The 16479-nt window shown below is 43.7% G+C and overlaps 1 protein-coding gene across 3 annotated transcripts in view; it reads left to right on the forward strand.

Moving 5' to 3' along the window:
• The first annotated feature begins 245 nt into the window (after positions 1-245).
• The window catches only part of SLC11A2 (solute carrier family 11 member 2), a 194705-nt gene continuing 178471 nt past the window's right edge, over positions 246-16479 (forward strand). The window contains exon 1 of one of the 3 annotated variants that reach the window (XM_033935870.1): positions 246-309. In XM_033935870.1, coding sequence (XP_033791761.1) covers positions 267-309 — 43 coding nt within the window. In that variant the 5' untranslated portion in view covers positions 246-266. Of the gene's footprint in view, positions 310-6332; positions 6485-16479 lie in introns of those variants that run through there. The other 2 variants (XM_033935868.1, XM_033935871.1) reach the window with 2 other exon arrangements.

Here is a 16479-nt window from a genome sequence, read left to right on the forward strand (position 1 = left end):
AATATATTAACTTCACATTTATATGTAAGCTGTCATTTTTATAATTTTTTTCCATAACAATCAGCAGAAAATAAATGTAATTGTATTTGAGAAATTCTCATTGGTTTCCTAAACTTCTTTCAGACAATGGTACCCTCTGCCAACCAATGAAAAGCACTACTACCTGCTCTTATCGAAGAAAACAGGCTTCTTATAAAGATAGGAAAAGGGCTTGTGAACTTTTAGCTGCACTTTGACATTAGATAGGAGGGAGGCAAAGGCTGATTATGAAAGAAAAGAAAACAGAGATTTCTTCTCCCTGTGAACTTGGTAAGTAATACAAGAAAGTGGAAGGGAAATGCAAGTCTGCTCATATATCTTGCTAGTTTGGTTTTTACTGGTATTAAGGATATTAGTGAATGGATTTCTTTGTTTGGAGAGAACAGTGGACTGTATTGATTCCTAAGAGATGGCACACCTGTTAAAAATGTTACCTAGTTTGCTTTAAAGGTTATTAGGTTTCTATAATGATTTTCTTCTATAATGCTGACTTAGAACCGTTTGAATTTACCTACTTTTCCCTATTGCAGTTGGAGTGGAAAAGGGAAGCCACCACTTGCCCCACACTGGTTCTCTTTCCCCCCCCCCTATAGAAATCTACTACAGGTGGAGCTGCAGTCCAGTCTTGAACACTTGGGTAATTCTCAAAGTTATGCAGTTACTGAACCTTGGAAGTGAGTGTGTGGCTGTCTAGTGGTCAGTCTCAGATGCATGTTTTACTTTTAACACTTTACAATTAGCAAAGTAGCACAAACGTAGGTAGTAACTCATACAAATACTTTAATGTATTTAATATATATCCTTAAAGTAGGAAGTATGTTCGAGGCTCAATTTGTTGCTTAAATGTTGGAGGAATGATGGTGAAGAGGACAGCAGGGTCAAAGAGTAATACAGAAATCGGTAACGGGGGAATGTCATCATGCCTTACAAAGAAAATGCTATTTAATATTTTCCAAACTGCTAAAATCTTATCACATATTTTGAAGACTTGATTCTTTATAAGTTTGTGGTATCTTTCATTGGACCAAGACAGAACTTATTCAAAGATGATGTTCTGTATGGGTTTAAAGATGATCCAGGTTGCTTCTGAGAATGGAGTCCTTTTACTAAGCTTAATTAAACAGCTACTGCAGTTTTTACTGCACAGTAGATATAGCACAGACAAATGCTAATGGCTACTGTGTGTTAAAATTAGTCAGTACAGGAAAAAAAAGATGCTACCTGCTTAACAGGCAGTAGCAGTTCATAGGTGTGATAGAGGTGAAGTAGAGGAGTGTCTGGCTATGGCAGCTAGCGCGCAGATCAGTACAGCGCACTAGGTATTACAGCTGCTGATAGCACATCTACATTTAATGCAGCAGTAATACGTTTTCTGGCAACTATTTAAACAAGATTTAAACTTTTTTTTTTTTTTGGGGGGGGGAAATATAGGGGTCCTTTTACTAAGGCGCGCTAGCTGTTTTAGCATTACCATGCATGTAAAAGGGAAAATAAAGTATGGCAGGGTCATGGGCGCAACTGGCCAGGCCATATTTAGATGAGGAGCACATTGGATAGTACACACTCTGGAAGGACTCGTGGCCAAAGACAGCTAGGGAAGCGCTTGCCACGTGTTCATCACAAACAAGCACCGCTTCCATAATTGGGGATACCGTTGCCTGGCAAGGACCCCAGGCGCCGGAAATGTAGGCCAGGGATTTACAGGCCTACATTTCTTGTGCCTAGGGCTGTTGCAGAATCGCAACCAGCGGTGCTGAAATCTGGCACCATCCCTAAACACGTCCACTTTGGCGCTTTGACATCACTAGGCGCTGCTAGGCACCATGGACCCAGGCGTCAGTACCAGAGGTTTTTAATGGCGTGAGCAATTAACATGCCTCTTTTTTGTTTGTTTGTTTGTTTTTTGTTTAAATCTTTATTGATTTTCAAACTTTGATAGTGCCTCTTAAAACCAACTACATTCCTCCCTCCATATTTGCGGTTTCAGCACTCACAGTTTCGCTCATTCATGATTTTCTGCATGCTGACTCCTCCCCCCAAAAGTTACATCATGAGTAAAGTACCTGTACTGTACTGATAAAAAAGTTTGGCTCTTACCAGCTTTCACTTAGAAAATCATTGCTTCCAAGCTTTCACCCTCAAAATCGCTGCTTCCCAGCATGCATAGAGAAAAACGCTGCTTGCCTGCTATCAGCCTCAAAATCGCTGCAAAAAGTTATTTACGGTTTCAATAGTAATAACGGTGGCTGTTACAAAAACCCACGAATAACGTATAAAAAGTTATTCATGGTTTTTCCATATTTGCAATTATGTCCCACCCCTAACCACCGTGAATACGGAGGGAGGAGTCTAAAACACTTAAGTTATTCACCATCAGGTGCAATCTAAGTGCCTATCAGCACCTAACTTTCGGCATCCTTTAGAGAATGTGGGCCTGAATGTCCCACTAACCTCTCTTCCTACCCAACCTCACCTTATCCCCACCATTTACTCCATCCAACTTTTCTTCTCCTCCCTCCTTCCTCTCACCCACAGCCTATCTATACAATAGTCAGATCCCTCTCATCCTGGCCTATCCATACCACCCAGGCAAGATGGCTATTTTATTTTTGTGAAAAAGGAATACGCTATTCCTCTTCATTAGAAAACTTTTTCAGATCATGGCATTGTATATTGCCAATATTCTCTCTGCGCCCTTTGACCCTTCAATAAAATAACTTGTGACCATAGGTTTGGAGGAGAATATTGGAGGACAATAGGTTGGAGGAGGACCATAGGTTTGGAGGAGAATGTCAAATTTTCCAAGGACAAGCAAGTATAAGGGCTTATTTTCAAAGCCCATAAGCAAACTCAGAACCTGTACTGTCATTTTAAACTGTTTAGTCAGTGCTTGTACCACATGCACGCTAGTGCCTTCCCACTGACATCAATATACAGGACCTATAGTTCATCATTTTCTGAGGAGCTGAGAAGTTGTTTTCCTCAGCAAATATTTTTGATTTTTGGTGCTTTCCCATTATTTTCTCCTTCATTTTTGTCATTATTCTTGAATTTGATTGGGTTCCTTAATTCCTACTGATTTTGGTTTACTTTTAACAACTTTTTCGTTGTGGGCCTTTGGACCACTTCAAGCCTTTTTTTCTTCTCGGGAACTTCGATACTTTTCGGATTGTTTTCTACTCAAGCTCCCTGGGCCATTGATCCCTTTGATGGTAATCTATCATAATAAAACCCTTAGCGCGCATGCGCACTTCAAACTCCGTGAGCCTGCCTCCGTGATCCGTGCCACACATGAGCAGTAGAGGTTTGCGACGCATGTGGCGGTGGAGCTTGTGGTGGTTTGCCGCGCATGTGGTGGTTTGTGGTGCGTGCGGCAGTTTCCTCTGGATTCCTCCAACTGACTAAGGAGCCTGCAGCAGTTTACGTGTGGTGGTTTCCCTATCGATACAAGGAGCCTGCGTCGGACCCTGCCAGAGCTGCTTCATTTTTACAAGGTAGGTGGGAGAAGGGCGCATGAGAAACAAAGACACAGACAGGCAGGGGGCAGGGAGAGAGATAGACAGAAAGAAAGAAAGACACACAGACAGCGGCCAAGGAGAGAGAGAGACAGAAAGAAAGAAAGAAAGAAAGAAAGACACACAAACAGCGGCCAAGGAGAGAGAGAGAGAGAGACAGAAAGAAAGACACACAGCGGCCAAGAAGAGAGACAGAAAGAAAGAAAGAAAGACAGACAGATGCCAAGGAGAGCGAGAGACAGAAAGAAAGACAGCCAGCGGGCAGGGAGAGAGACAGAAAGAAAGAAAGAAAGAAAGACAGCCAGCGGGCAGGAAGAGAGACAGAAAGACAGACAAACAGAAAGAAAGAAAGAGAAAGAAAGAAATGCCTAAGTCTACATATCTATTCTAGCACCTGCGGTGGTTTGCGTGTGGTTGTTTCCTCCAGCTGACTAAGGAGCCTGCGACGGTTTTCCTATCGCTACAAGGAGCCTGCGTCGGACCCTGCCAGAGCTGCCTCAGAAACGGGAGACTTCTCAGATAAGCCAAAACCTGTGTGCTTGGGGCAGGGAGCAATTTTGCTTTGGTTTGGGGGAAGGGTGTGTGTGTTGGGGGAGCAGTGACCAATCTTGCATTGGTTTGGGTGAAGGGGGTGTGCTGGTGAGGGGCCAGGGAGCGATCTTGCTTTGCTTTGGGGGGGGGAGGTGTACTTGGCAGGGGGCAAGGAATGATCTTGCTTTGCTTTGGGGGATGGAGTGTGCTGGGGAGGGGGGCAGGAAGCAATCTTGCTTAGTTTTGGTGGGAGGGGTGAGCTTGGTTGGAGTGCCAGCACTCAGTGTGCCTAAGAAAACAGTGCCAGCACTCAGTGTGCCTGAAAAACCTCCACAGTGCCAGCAGTCAGGTACTGCACTCCACAGTGATTGGGGTATGTGAGTGGTACAGAGGTCTGCTGGAAAAGGGAAAAGCAAACAATTTTTGAGGCCCGCAGCATCCAACAAAAAATAAGAAAAAAATATATTTAAAATTCAGAAAACTGTTTAAAGCCTGGAAATCAACTGTACAAAGGATATTAAAGCTCACACGGTAAGTTTTCAGTTAATTTTGTGGCCTGTTAAGTCTACACATCTATTCTACAACCTGTTAATGTAATGGGCTTAAACACTAGTTTGGAATAATTCATTAATTCTAATTGATAAATCTCCAATTGGAATGTATGGAAAAAGTGTAATATATGGTACTTAATTCAATTGCTTACTAATGGTACTTTAAAAACCTTTGAACAGTTGAAAGAGGAATTTGATCTACGCATTTCTTTAAATGGTTTTATCTCTCAAATGTGCTATTTAAGATTTACATAGTAACAGCATACATAATGCAAGTTTACTAGACTCCTATATTATGAAACATAATAGCCCTGATTCTGTAAGTGGTGCCAGTCGCTGACAGGTACTGCTTCCAGAATCGCGGCTCCCAAAGCCTCCAAAATGTAGGCCATAGTTTACAGGCCTGCATTTCTAGCACCCAGGGTCCTTCCTGAATCATGGCCAGTGGCGTATAGTAATGCTGAAGTCTGGCACTGCCCCTAACTTTGCCCACTTCTGGACTTCAGCCAGCATCACTATGCCGCTAGCTGCCAGGGACCTAGGCGCCAGTCCTGGAGGCCATGTAGCGGCACCTACTTAAACCCAATTAAACCAATTAAGTTAGGCGTGGTAAGTCAGCTACTGCTGCTTAACGTTTGCCACCTTTTGTAGAATCTGGCCCAATGTGTCCTCTTGCTGGGTATCCTTTATCTACAACACCTTACAATTATAAAAAAAAAAAAAAATTACTTCCCCTTTTACTAAGCCATGGTAGAGGTTTCTGCTGCAGCCTAGAGCTCTCAATGCTCATAGAATTTGATGAGCTAAGAACAGCATGTGCATATTTAGCGCTCCGGGCCACGGTAGAAACTTCTACCGCCGCTTAGTAAAAGGGGGGAATTTGTATTAACACTCAAAAAATATGGGGAAAAAACCTGGACTCAACATTTTCTTCTCATCACTGGAATATATTTTGGTCACGAGGTACCAGATCCTCTGTTACTATGCTGCCGTTATTCTTTCTTCAGCACAGTGCCCTGTGCTCAAAGAAGAAAGCAAAACTGTGTAATTCCACAGAAAACTGACTTCTGCTGGTCATGTCATAAGGAATTTGGTAGTCTAGTCTTATGCATCAAATTTATCAATGTGGCAATCTCTAAATTTTCTGGACTGACATATAGCCCAAAATACAAGCTATTCTTAAGGACTCTTTCCCCTGTCATATAATTTATAAGTCATTGGCACTTACAACACATATTTCAGAAGATAAAGCCCTTGTTTAACTTCTTTATTTCCATACAAATCAATAACTGGAAAGATAATTCTCATCTAGCATTGCACGTGTGGTGGAATTGGGTTCTATTACACAAAAATACGAAGATAACTTTTCTTACAACTCTTCAAATGACTTTAAGAATTAGAAAATGGAAATCCTAAAAACAATTTATTTTTCGTAACTCAGGAACAATTTTCTTTATTCTATATTTTGTACTTTTATTATATGCAAGCATGTATATTGTTACCTCTGTTTATGAGTCTTTTGTAATGCTGCTAGCTACTTTTAAAATGTAATAAATATTTGAAACAAACAACAACAACAACAACAAAAAAAGACATTAAACAGACTTATTCGTAAAGATCACGCGACCAAACTACCGGTTGGCTGATGTAGAGAGGGCGGGAACATCCCTACAGTTCACGCTCCAGGAGCAGCCAATAAGAGAAGAGGGAGCCGCGTCACGAGAGGCGAGGGTCTTTGAAGGGTGTTGGGCACGCGGCAGGCTGGGGAGCCGCTGGAGGGAGTCATGGTAACTGGTGGAACGCTGCCGCTTTGAGGCACTGGAGGAAGAGCGGGGTGCTTTGCTGAAGGTAACGTTCCTTTTCTCCTCTCGGTCGATCGGTCCGCGCGACAGTCTTTCTCTGGTTCTCTTCTGCTGCTGTGGCCTTGGTCCTAATCGCCGGGAAGCAGGAACTTGGGCCCGGCAGCACAGTGATCCCTAAAGTAGGCATCTCCCTCTCTCTCCCCCTGTGCAAAAAACGAGACCCGTTCCCCTCGTGACCCCCACCGCATACTCGCTCAGCGTCCTGCTTTAAAACTTGCTCCGTTTTGTTAGGTCCTGCTTAGTACGTAATTAACGTACACAGTACGAGTTGTGTGTGTTCTTGCTGTCTGGTGATTGCTCGGGAGTAAGCGATGATGTTTACTTTTCTAGAATGATTTTGGACTAGATACGTACCTGCTGTTTTGTTCCTTAGTGTGAACAAGAATAACGGGGCACATTAGATGATGGGTTAACTGACCTTTGTTTGCCCTCTGTAGGTGAACTGAATGATGCTTGGAATGTTGGATTATAATAGCTGCTAACTGACATCCATTAGATATTGGAAAGTCTTAGGAAATGATGGCATAAAACAGATTATGATGCTTTATAACTTATCTGTAAGATCACAGTACAAAATGAATACCTGATTGTAAGTATTAAACCAAGCAGAGATTAGCTTGAAAGTTTTGATTAAAGTTACACAAGTGAAATGTCTCTTAGGGTATAGGCAGTGGAATAGAGTCAGCTGTAAGGGGCCATGACTACCAATTGTTTTGGCCCATGCCTCAGTAGGCAGCAAAATTGTACTGGGAGGGCAGGGTGTTGCTTGGACAGGCTTGATTTGTTTAGCTCTCCTAGACCAAAAGGTAATGGGTACATTTGGCCCCAGAACAGGGCAGTGCAAAATTAGCAGGTTTTTTTTTTTTTTTGTGTGTGTGTGTGTGTGTGGGGGGGGGGGGGTTTGCTTCCATTCCACTCCTCTTTTCCATAATAGAGGTGTCGCTATGGGGGGCAAATACCTCCTCGCCCTAATGCTGCTTGCCACCCCAAATTGCCAGTTCCTGCCCCAAAAGCTCTGCAGTTTGCGCCAACCTGCTGCCTTCTTTCACATCATTTCCTGTTCAACAAAGTTGGACCAGTGAAGAGAGAGACGTGGAGCATGCTGCTTCCGCTGTTCTGTGCAAAATTTAGCAGGTTAGGCTGTCCGCAGGCAGGAAAGAGCAAATTACAGAAAAGCCCCGAATAGAGCCCAAAAATTAAGTGGCAATGCTACTTCTCAGATCCCAGGCCAGCACTGCTCAGGTTTGGAAACGGAGCATTGCTGGCTTGAAAAAATAAGGGATAAGGAAGGGGTAGATTTTGAGCCCACAAGGACAGATAGGGAAACTGCCTGAGTACCTGATTATAAACTGCTTAGATAACCTTGATAGGCAGTATATAAAAATAAAAAAATACATAAAGAGATGGAGAATAGAAAGAAGGAAGGGGAAGGAAAAGTGCTATGATGTACAAAAATGTCACTTTGGCTTGCCTCCCCTGTACCTCCCCAAATACTCTGGTTTATTAATGCCACTGTTCGTTCATCATGGAAACATACAAGGGTCATTTCATAAATAATGCACACTAGTTTTTCAAATTTACATTTTTTTTTCAAGTATTTCTTTACAGTCCTTCAATATAGTCTCCCTGCTTTGCAATGACCAAGTCCCAATGTTCGTGAAGCTTCATTATTCCATTCAAGACACCATTTTTGTTCAGGTGCCGAATGGCTCGGGTAATGGCGGAAGAAAGCTCTTCCAAAGATGCAAAACGATGTCCACGCATAGGTTGTTTCAGTTTTGGAAAAAGGTCAAAGTATGGTGGACTCGTGTCTGGACTGTAGGGGGCATGAGGTAACACCTCCCAGCCATATTTGTGTAGTTTATCAATGATGACATTCCCTATGTGCAGGTAAGTGTTGTGAAGAATGAGTGGCCTAGCCAAGAGCAACTGAGGTCGGGTTTTGTGCATTTTTCTGCACATTTTCTGCAAAAAATCACGATAATACACTGCTGTGACACTTCTTCCACATGGAACTTTGTGATGATGATGCCTTCATGAACATAAGCAAAAATCATTATTTGTTTGACTTTGATTGAGCTCGTCAAAATTTTTTTGGTTGTGGGGAAGATGGAGCTCTCCACTCGTTGGACTGTGATTTCAACTCCGTCTCAAAGTCTCTGACCCACGTTTCATCAATAGCAACAATGCAATTCAAGAATGCCTGACCTTTAATGTCGAATCTTTGTTTCAGCACAGTTGCATTGTCCAGGCATCTCTGCTGCTGTTCAGCAGTCAAGAAATTGTACACACAGTTGATTTAGGCATCCCAAACATAGCAAGATCAACCACACATGTACCGCTTTCATGCTTAGCAATAAGATCTTTCTTAACTTCAATTGTAGCTCTAATAGCTTTCCTCTTGCTTTTATTTTCCACTGGACACATGGCTAATATAGGTGGCCTGAGGGTTGTGCAGGAACAAGATCGGACCCACGTGGCAGAAACAGCAAGACCAGGTCCCTTTGGCAGAGGCAGCAAGACTGGCTCAGTGGCAGAAACAGCAAGACCAGGTCCCCCTGGCAGAAGCAGCAAGATTGGCTCAGTGGCAGAAACAGCAAGAGCAGGTCCCACGTGGCAGAGGCAACAAGATTGGGTCCCACGTGGCAGAGGCAGCAAGATCTGAGCATACAGGAACTGCAACCATTGTTCAGCCAAAAGCTTTCCTCAAGCGGAAACAGGAAGCTGTGTTAGAGGGGAAGCTTTGGGCGGGTTCGGATTCCAAAGCAGTGTTCGGATTCCGAGACAAAATTTACTTAAAAAAAAAAGTTTACTTCTATGTCCTCTGCTTTCTTAGAAAATAGCTACAAAATTTATTATCATTGGTACTATATTCCGGTTAAATTGTACCAGATTTATAAGTCCGGTTCTGCACTTTGTTGGCGTAGTTGTGGGCAGAGGGGTGATTTTGGACATGTGTGGTGGTGTTGTCCTGCTGTGGTGTTATATTGGAGGGAGGTTGGTAAGATTTTGGTTACTATATTGCGTAAACATTGCCCACTTCTAATGGCCTGTTGTTTGCTATTTTTCTGCTTTCAGCCGCCCGTATTGAGCTGGCTGCCTGTTGGAAGAGGAAGTATTTACCAGCTATGAGGCGCCATCTGTATCCGCTTGGACTATTTGCAGTTAATGTCCAAGTTGATGGCTACTCGTCGTCATACTTTGCCTTTCTATCATAAGGTTTGGGATGCTTATCTAACTTGGAAACAGTCGGTTTGAATGAAAATTTTTTTTTTTCTTTGTTTATACCTGAGAGTCCTTTCTTTTGCTTTTGTTGTTCACCTGCTGAACCAGAACATATGCAGGTAAGGCTAGTCTCGGGGCACTGGTCTTTGACCTAAGGGCTGCCACAGGAGGGGACTGCTGGGCATGATGGACCACTGGTCTGACTCAGCAGCGGCAATTCTTATGTTCTTATGCTCATTCAACCAGAGCGCCTTGGCTACATCCAGAGGTTTTTCCTTATAGGAGATTTGTTGTGATGCTACTTCGTCTTCTAAGAATACCTTTTCTAAGCATTATCGGTTGCATGTGGCACCGTATGCGGAAACTGCCTTTGATGTGTTGGTCATTGCAGAGGTGACGTTCGCTTCCCACCCAGATTGAGGATTGCTTTGCTACATCCCCCTAGTCTCTGGATTCATCTGCTGCTGTTGCTAAGGAAGGAAAAATTATGTTCTTACCTGATAATTTTCTTTCCTTTAGGCTCAGCAGATGATGAATCTGGAGACTGGTGGGATACCACACATCCACCAGCAGGTGGAGATAGAGAAACTGATTAACAGGTGGTCTTATTGGCTGGCACACCTCCTGTATCTCCAGTGTTGCTCCTTGCCCAAGCATCTGGAACGAGTAATATGCTTAGCATGTAAAAAACTTATTTCCCATAACCGATTTCAAGGGTAATAAAACAGAATACAACTACCACATATAACAAAACTTCAGAAACTTGCAAAAGATAAACCAACAAACAATATCCAGAAAAGGGTGGGACTCTGGTTTCATCTGGATTCATAGTTGATGGCCTTGTGTGATCTATTGCTACAACCATTTCCTAATGGTTTAGCAGAGTTAATTTACTTCTTGCTTTTACCTAGAGTAGGGTTCAGGGCTCCTGCAGAGGGGCAGAGTGGTTGGTCTGTTTGACTTTTTCTACCATTATACTTCTATATTTCAGTAAGAAATATCATAGTGTGCATTTCATCTTACTTGCAGTTCCTTCCATGGGTTTGTGTGCGGGAAATGTTCTTGTACGTTTCTATTTCTAAAACTCACACACTGGATGGGCCATGTTTCTTTGTTTTCCATTGCAATAAGTCAGCCCTATATGTAGACAACCTAGAACCTAGATGAGTTTGTTCTATTTAAACCCATTTTTAACTGCATTTTTCACTGATTAATTTAGTTCAATGAAAAGGTATCGCCTACAAACCTGGTGGTTGACCTTTTTATTTCCACATACTGTGTTTTTATGCATAAACTACTTTAACCTATAGAAATATCTTTCAAAATTACTTCTATTCTAAATTACTAAATTTTTTATTTATTATTAAAATTATTCTAAGCAAGCACTTTCTATATCTATCTATCTATCTATAGATAGATAGAAAGTGCTTGCTTAGAATAGAGCAATATATATATATATACTAGTGTTTTAGCCCATTACATTTGTTACAGTAACGGGTGCTAGAATAGTCCCACCTATGCCCGGACCCTGCCTCCCACTGATCCCAGTCCCACCACCTCACCTTTCACCATTTCCTTTGTACCCTTTTGGCCCTCCTGACAGGGTCTTTACTTACCTGAGGCGGCAGCAGCAGTCCTGACGTACCAACCTTTCCTCCCTCAGTGCCCCAAAGCAGCAGTGGTCCTACCATTTCCATCTCCCCCTTTCCCCCTTTCACACCCTCTACCATCTCTCTCTGACTCTGTTTCACCTCTTTTGCCATCTTTCCCTTTCCTCTGTCCTTCCCCAAAACCATCTCTCTCGCCTGCCCCCTCCACACTCCCTGAAGTCTATCTCTCCCTATCCCCTACCATCTCTCCTGGTCCCCCTAGTAGCCCCTCTGTCCTTCTCATCCATCTGTCTCTGTCTCTCTCTCTCCTCACCTCCTGCCTCTGCGGAGCTCTCGCAGCTCCTCCTCGTCTGTAATAAAATGGTAGACAGAGCTTAACAGCCAGAGGATAGAGGGGTCATCACTCTGGTCAAGGCTCCCTGAGGCATCTTGTTTAATTGTTAAAGGGAATTGGTGACCTCTGGAATCAGTCCAGGATGGAAGCAGCATCTGGTGTTAAAAGTGGCATAGTATCAGTGTGCCAACTAAGGCAGTCTGGCTCCTTAGAAATTTGGGTACTGGGGACCTGAGCAAAAGAATGCACCTGCTGGTTGTGTCACATGAGCTGAGTCCGTAAGGTAGGCCTTCCAAATCAGCCAAACATATTCCGGGCAAAAGCCACACACCGGGGCCCGAAGATGGGTCCCAACAGACTGCAAATGACTTCTGCAAATGCATACCATACAGAATACTCCTCCCAAAAGTATTTTAGTTAAGCAGAAAAAAAAAAAAAAATATATATATATATAATATAACAAAGCCCTAAGCGCACATGCGCATTCTCACCTGCGTGCTCCCGTTTTCCGTGTGCTGTAGGGCACCGCAGGTAGGAGTGCTCATGCGCGAGAATCCCCCAAGACGGCTGCAGGCTGTCGGTGGCTGTAGGCCGCGGCGGCAGATGGCAGAAAATCCCACCTGGTACCAGTTTTTGATGGCGACACAAAATGCAGGCATGCTTACTCTGTGGACAGAGTACAGGGTACAGAGTAAGCATGCCTGCATTTTGTGTCGCCATCAAAAACTGGTACCAGGTGGGATTTTCTGCCATCTGCCGCCGCGGCCTACAGCCACCGACAGCCTGCAGCCGTCTTGGGGGATTCTCGCGCATGCGCACTCCTACCTGCGGTGCCCTACAGCACACGGAAAACGGGAGCACGCAGGTGAGAATGCGCATGTGCGCTTAGGGCTTTGTTATATTAGATATATATATTTTTTTTTTTTTTTTCTGCTTAACTAAAATACTTTTGGGAGGAGTATTCTGATAGCTTTATAGGTATTTAGTCCTGTCTGCTGATAAATCCCTTCCAAAATTGGGTACAGTTACAGTAAGTGCAAACTGTAATCCTCCATAAAGTAAATTACACCATCTTCAGCAGCCATAATTATAGTTCATTATTGTTCAACGTCTGTGGTGGTGTTTTAAAACAAATATGCTTTAAAGCAGTAATGAAATGCATACATTTTTAGGTTAATCTTTGTTTTTGTTATTTAAAAAAATGAAGTGCAACGGCTTCAGATACTTCATTTTGAAGTTTTAGTGTGCTAAAAGCTATTAAAGGTGGTCATTTATAAAAAGTAAAATTTCATTATTTATTAGAAAACTGAACTCAACCATGATACATTGTCGTCCGCACCCTTAGGCAGGAGGCCCAGGAATGCAGGGACGATAATTATGCTCTTGTGACCTAAGGTAGGATACACAAGGAATGTCAGGATATACGTATTCAGGATTTTCCCCAACACAAAAAAAACCAGAGGAGCCAAAATGAAAATCCGGACTGGATTTATTAAGTTCCACTATAGGCAGGGGCCAACACACTTGGTTCTGAATCCTTCCAATAAATCAAGGAGCTTTCCAAACAAGAAAGAAACCAGCCTAATGTTATAGTCACATATTGCCAAAAATCATAAAATTCAAACAGCTCCAAAAGAAAGGAAAAGGGAAGACTCTACACTCAGGAGTCTTAACTTTAAAGTCCTTGGCTGCACTACGCAGAAAAATACAAACAGTCATTTTGCTTTACTTTAGAACACAAAATATGTCCCAAAAGGAGCAGTGTCTCAACACTGCACTATGTCAGCCGGTAGTAAGGCTGGCCAGGTGGTGTGCTCCACGTGCTGATATATGCCACATTAAAGAGCCCTCAATCCCACCTCAAACGTGGGGCAAAATTCCCCCACCACACTGGCAAACAAACAAAAAGCCAGAAAGTTCAAAAACAATTCAGTATCCCAAAGTTCATTGAAATAGCTGTACCTCTTAGTCAGGTCGACCGGGAACTGCTTTGGCAACGGTTATGTCCATCGGTTGTCCTTCCAGGATTGGTTCCACTCCCAATTCCATAGCCTGGGGATCCTCAGAGCCACTGGGAGACAGCACCGCATCGGCTTCTCCAAGCTCCATGCCTTCAGGCCATTCAGGGTTCTGCAGAGCTCCTAGTCCTGAGCTAGCCAGAGGGAACTGTTCCTGGGACTGGTTTCCTCGCCTACAACCCTCCTTCTCCCTTACTAACTGCTCAGACTTTAGGTTCAGGAGTTTACAGCCCCGCCCAACCTCCCCAGCTGGAACACATTTCCGGTTGGAAGCCTTGGGCAGGAAAGGGGGAGGGGAAGCCTGTAATTCTACTCCCCTGCTCCCTCTGCTGGAATGGGAAAAAATGTCAGGAAAAGAACCACCTTGAGGTTTAAACTGCTGAGACAGAGGGTCAAATGTTCTAGCCCCTGGCTTAGGGCTAGGATCAACCCTAGCTGGCATAGTCTGCATATCACAACATTCATACCACTACTTTCGAAGAATGAATTGCTGAAACAAATATTTCCTGGTTTTCCAATGTTGCCTTCAGAGAACCAGACAATCTGAAGCAAAAGTTTCTGAAAAGCAAGTTTCCAAGAGAATAACGCAAGCGCTGCAATATACCGGGCTGCAAATTCAGCCAGTACATATCATAGGACCCCATAGTTACCCACATAGGACATATGGTAAGAAGATCCTATTCATGGGTCTCCTCTTAAGATAGAATATACAGTACTGTTTGATGCAGAAAATGTAAAGAAGAATAATATGTTGGGGAAACCGGTCAAATGTCAGCATACGGTGCCATAAAACATTTTTTTTTTAATTTTTGAAAGAATTCTGTAAAATTCAGAATTACCCTCCACCACAGGTGCAGGAAGTAGTTGAGGTGGCAACTGCAAGTGTCTGCCTGAGGAGAAAAGGCCACAGGTAAGAGTGTCTGCTCACGGGATCCCAAGATTGAGGCTACGGCAGTGTGAGCCTGGAAAGAGGCATGGCTGGAGCCTCTATCCTGGATCCACGTGAGCTCTGAATGCTGGCACACATGGGCCTGAAATGAAGGATAGTGTGGGGCTTACAAAAAACAGGAACCAAATTGTGTAATCTACAGCATGAGTGTTGGCACACATTGGGCTGCAACCTTAAGTCCCAGTGACAGTTACAAGTTCTGACAGGGCCACTGGTAAGCCCAAGGCCAGTGAAAAGGAGCAATGAGGGGGAACGTCTGAAAGAGAACTAGAGTGACAGGGTTGTACTGGAGAAATAGGGTGAGTAAGGGAGGGGATCAAGTCTAGGGTTGGGGGATGGAGGAAGAAAACTGGAAATTTTGCTAGGGGCAGCTGTACTGGGAAGAGCAAGGGAAAAAGGGGGGGGGAGCAATAGAGATAGGAGATGGTAGGCCTTATGGGATGGGTAGAGAAGGAGAGAGAGAGAGAGAACTGGTAAAGGCTGAACCCAGAGAAAGCAGGATAAGAGAAGAGAATCAGCTAGATTTAGGGGAACAGAAGGTTGGGAGGGAAGATAGATGAGAAGATGTGGTGGGGAGAGTGAGAGGTAGAGAGCAAGCTAGGAGTTGACCCTAAAATCAGCTGGGAGAGTTGAGCTAGGGGGATGGGTTATGATTAATGCTGGGGAATTCTGCACAAAATATTAAAATTATGCATTTTTGAGTAATACTTTTTCTTTTTGGCCATAACAGTCCAGACTGAATGGGTTATGTCCATCCATCAGCAGAAGGAGAAAGAGAAACAAAATAGTCCCAAGTGAACCATCCTAGAATGTTCAGTATTCTTTCTCCTGATGGATTGTGCAACTCCTTTCCTGGTTATTCTGGGTATCGGTGATACTAAACAGCACTGGGGCTCACTGCTGGTTTATTCAGCTCATCTTATTGCCTGTAAATGCCTAAGGAAGGATGATACTTGGTGGATTTGAGTCTCTCATCTTCCAACTAGGGTGACACCCTGTGGGGCTGGCTCCCTTCATCTCCCCACCTCAGCCCTACTCCTCTTGGTGTGGTAGCTGTGGCAGTATAGCGAGGCTCTAGACCCACAGGAATAGTATAATACCCCCTCCCCCACTGTTAGCTACCCAACTTCAATTTTAGGAACTAGATCACTTCTTTGAAGATCATCTCCTTGATGAATTGGGCCCTATGGCCCAGATTCTGTAAGCGGTGCCTGCCACGGCAGGTGCCTATAAAATGGGTGCCTGCTGCGTGCCTGCTGCATGTCAATCACTGACAGGTACCGCTTCCAAAATCGTATCTCCCAAGAACCCTAGGTACCGAAATTGTAGGCCAGGGTTTTACAGGCCTACATTTCTGGTGCCCAGGGTCCTTCCTTAATCACAGCCAGCAGCGCATAGTGGCACTGAAGTCTAGCGCTGCCCCTAGCAATGCCTGTTTCCAGGCTTTGGCATAGCTATGCGCCACTAACTCCCAGGGATCTGGGCACCGGTCCTGGAGGCCACCTAGTGGTGCCCACTTTTTATTGAGGGTTTAATTGGGTTTTAATGGCGTGACCAATTATCGTGCCACTTAAAACAAAAAAAGGCTCAAAGAAGAGTGACCAAGATGATAAAGGAACTCCTCTCTTATGAAGAAAAGACTAAAAAGGTTAGGGCTACTCAGCTTGGAAAAGAAACAGCTGAGGGGAGATATGAAAAAAAACTAAAAAGGTTAGGGCTGTTCAGCTTGGAAAAGAGATGGCTGAGGGGAGATATGATTAAAGTCTACAAAATACTGAGTTAAAAATTACAAAGACTAGGGAACACTCGAAGATACAGGGAAATACTTTTAAAACCAATAGGAGG

The sequence above is a fragment of the Geotrypetes seraphini genome, chromosome 3 (genome assembly GCF_902459505.1).
Source record: "Geotrypetes seraphini chromosome 3, aGeoSer1.1, whole genome shotgun sequence".
Classification (NCBI taxonomy): domain Eukaryota; kingdom Metazoa; phylum Chordata; class Amphibia; order Gymnophiona; family Dermophiidae; genus Geotrypetes; species Geotrypetes seraphini.